The sequence below is a fragment of the Charadrius vociferus genome, unplaced genomic scaffold (genome assembly GCF_000708025.1).
Source record: "Charadrius vociferus isolate BGI_N301 unplaced genomic scaffold, ASM70802v2 scaffold487, whole genome shotgun sequence".
Lineage (NCBI taxonomy): Eukaryota > Metazoa > Chordata > Aves > Charadriiformes > Charadriidae > Charadrius > Charadrius vociferus.
In genome coordinates, this window is record NW_009649169.1 from 1,751,460 (window position 1) to 1,753,996 (window position 2,537).

Sequence of the window (2,537 nt, forward strand, 5' to 3'; positions counted from 1 at the left end):
TAGGGAAATGCTATTTTCTCCTTCAATTTTCAGATTAATATGTAAAGTTAGGACATACAATGACAAAATATAACACTACCCTTCCCTGTCATTTCTGTCTAGGGACCATGATCGTTGCAGCCTGTAAGTTCTATATTAATTGTTTGCTCTCTATCGAGGTGTACAACTCTCTCTTGAAGTCACAGGAAAAATGAGTGTCATAGAAGCATTTTTTTTTAAGAAGAGAGGTGTGTTTTTTTCAGGTGACTACCTGAAAGGAAATACCTTTTGCATGTTAGATGCTATTAAAGAACAGTACACTTTTGATGAAAAGTTGGTGGGGTTTTTTTGGTTTTTTTTGGTTGTTTTTTCTTGTTCTTGTTTTTTCAAATTTTGAGTATTGTATGTATGAATTTCAGTTGGATTCTAAACAGTGTCAGCACTCAGGCAGTCTGCTCTGTGTTTCTGCTTGCCTGTAATACAATTCTTACTTGGCAAATGATAAAGACATCCAGGCAAAGTGACAGTTGTCTAGGGGTCAGCATAACTATATTTTCTTTCTTTGGGTGTTTTTTTCCCTCTCCCGGTCTTTTATTTCTTGGCGTTTCACACACACACACACACACACACACACACAAAAAAGGAGTGGTCTTTTTAATCACTGCAGACTGTGTGGCTAGACAGGTGAAGGAGCTTAAGGTTTTCTGATCTTATTCTGCCAGATATTAAATAGTTACTTGACATGGCAAACTTTGTTCCTTCTCGCATGAGCGCAAATGGAAGAGGTCAAAGATTGTGCAGTACGAAAGCATACAAATATGTTTAGCACGAAACTACTTTATTAATAAGTTACAGGCCTGCAACATAGTTTTGCTTTGATTTTTTTTGTCAGTAACGGGAGCATTCATACCACTCTCTTTAGGTACCTACTTGCATTCTCTGACTTGCATCTGAACTGGAAACCTACTGTAGTCAATGTGAAAACCTCTCTTCTAAGGATTTCTAAAATGTAGTGAAACATATATGAGCATGGACAAGTAATTTGCCTAGTGGTGCCAGTTTGAAGGAGATGAGGAAGATAAGGAAGGTGGAACGAAGGAGAGGGGCTGAGAAAATATTCTTCTTGTTGTAGATTTGATCCCGATGCGTTGCAACACAAGTTGTCCTGTGGCTGAGGCATATCTACCTGTCGTGGACACACGTGGCTTGCACTGAAGCTTTAGTTGCACGCCCGTGGCCCTATCGTAATGCCCGTGAGGGCTTCCCGTAGGAACCTGGTAAACCTGCTCTAAGAGACAGGCAGGCAGTAGGGAGTTGACTGTTGTGGAGGTGGCATAGAGAGATATGGACAGTGATGCTGAACGCTGATCTTCTGTACCTCGAGGGCATGCTGTAACTTGCTGCATGGCGAGTCCGGAGAGGGGAACTACCACCAGGTTGTGAGTCTGTTGCTTGTTTATGTTTTCCGTATGAGACTGACGAATTTGGACTGAATTAATAAATTTCAGAGTAGCTGCAATCATGTTTTCAAGAAGCTTGTACTTAAAGAATAAATATATTACTTAAGTTTACTCCTGAGTGATTTGCCTTAGCCACTTATTGCCAAGTAATTTACCTCAGAAGTCATACTTCCTTCTACCACCATGTATTGCAGATGCACAACAAACATATCTGTCTTATCCCAGGAGATCCATAATCTGTGGGAATTTGTAGTCACAAAAGCAAGAAGTGCACTTTTTCCTTTTGAATTTTTATTAGTATTTCACCTTTATAGATGCAAACCTTGCTTCAAAATAGTCTGCCTAGGGCCCTATGCACTCAATAAAGGACTGACTGATTTTTCTTTGTGTAGGTGATGGAGAATTTAATTATTGATAAATTCAGAGCTAAGGCATGTGTAATACTGGATTATGTTCTTTGTGTAAGATTAGAAATGATATTTTGTTTATTGATGTAGGTAAAAATTCTAAGTACTGTTTTCTTTTAAAGGGGTGTATAACTGCAGAGGGAAACATTTTTCTTCACATAGATGGCAGAGCAGCTCGCTCATGGTAGTATAGCACTGCATATGTACACACACAACAAATGCATGTGCACACAAATGTCGAGAAACGTATACTTATGGTTGTTTATAGCACAGTCTTATTTCTAATACTGTACACCTGTTTTTCCCTACTGTGTCTCCTCCTGTACATCCCAATAATAGGAAAAATAATGCCTTCATAGCTCTCTTTTTTTTTTTAAGTGATGTCCAAAATTGAACAGCAATTAAAAGGAGAATGATGAAATAATACAAATAGCTTAACTTAGCAGATTAATATAATTTCCCTCGTTCTTTCCCTTCCTAGTCATATTCTTTTATTTTCTCTGAACACCAATACCCAGACCATCTGGTTCTGGGAGCAGTGGCAACCCTTCAGGCTTGCAAAAAAGCTGGAGCTGTTCAGACTGGTACAGTAGCCACCTCTGGTAGATCCATCATTCTCAGGTGTTAAAATTCCCTTGCATATAATAAGATTTATTTATTTTCTCATTGTCAGAAATTTCCATATTGCGGG

The 2,537-nt window shown here is 38.7% G+C and overlaps 1 protein-coding gene across 1 annotated transcript in view; it reads left to right on the forward strand.

Moving 5' to 3' along the window:
• Positions 1–1,834: 1,834 nt before the first annotated feature.
• The window catches only part of EPHA3 (EPH receptor A3), a 215,139-nt gene continuing 214,436 nt past the window's right edge, over positions 1,835–2,537 (forward strand). The window contains exon 1 of the mRNA XM_009888511.1: positions 1,835–1,900. Within this exon, the coding sequence (XP_009886813.1) occupies positions 1,835–1,900 (66 nt within the window). The remainder of the gene's footprint in view (positions 1,901–2,537) is intronic.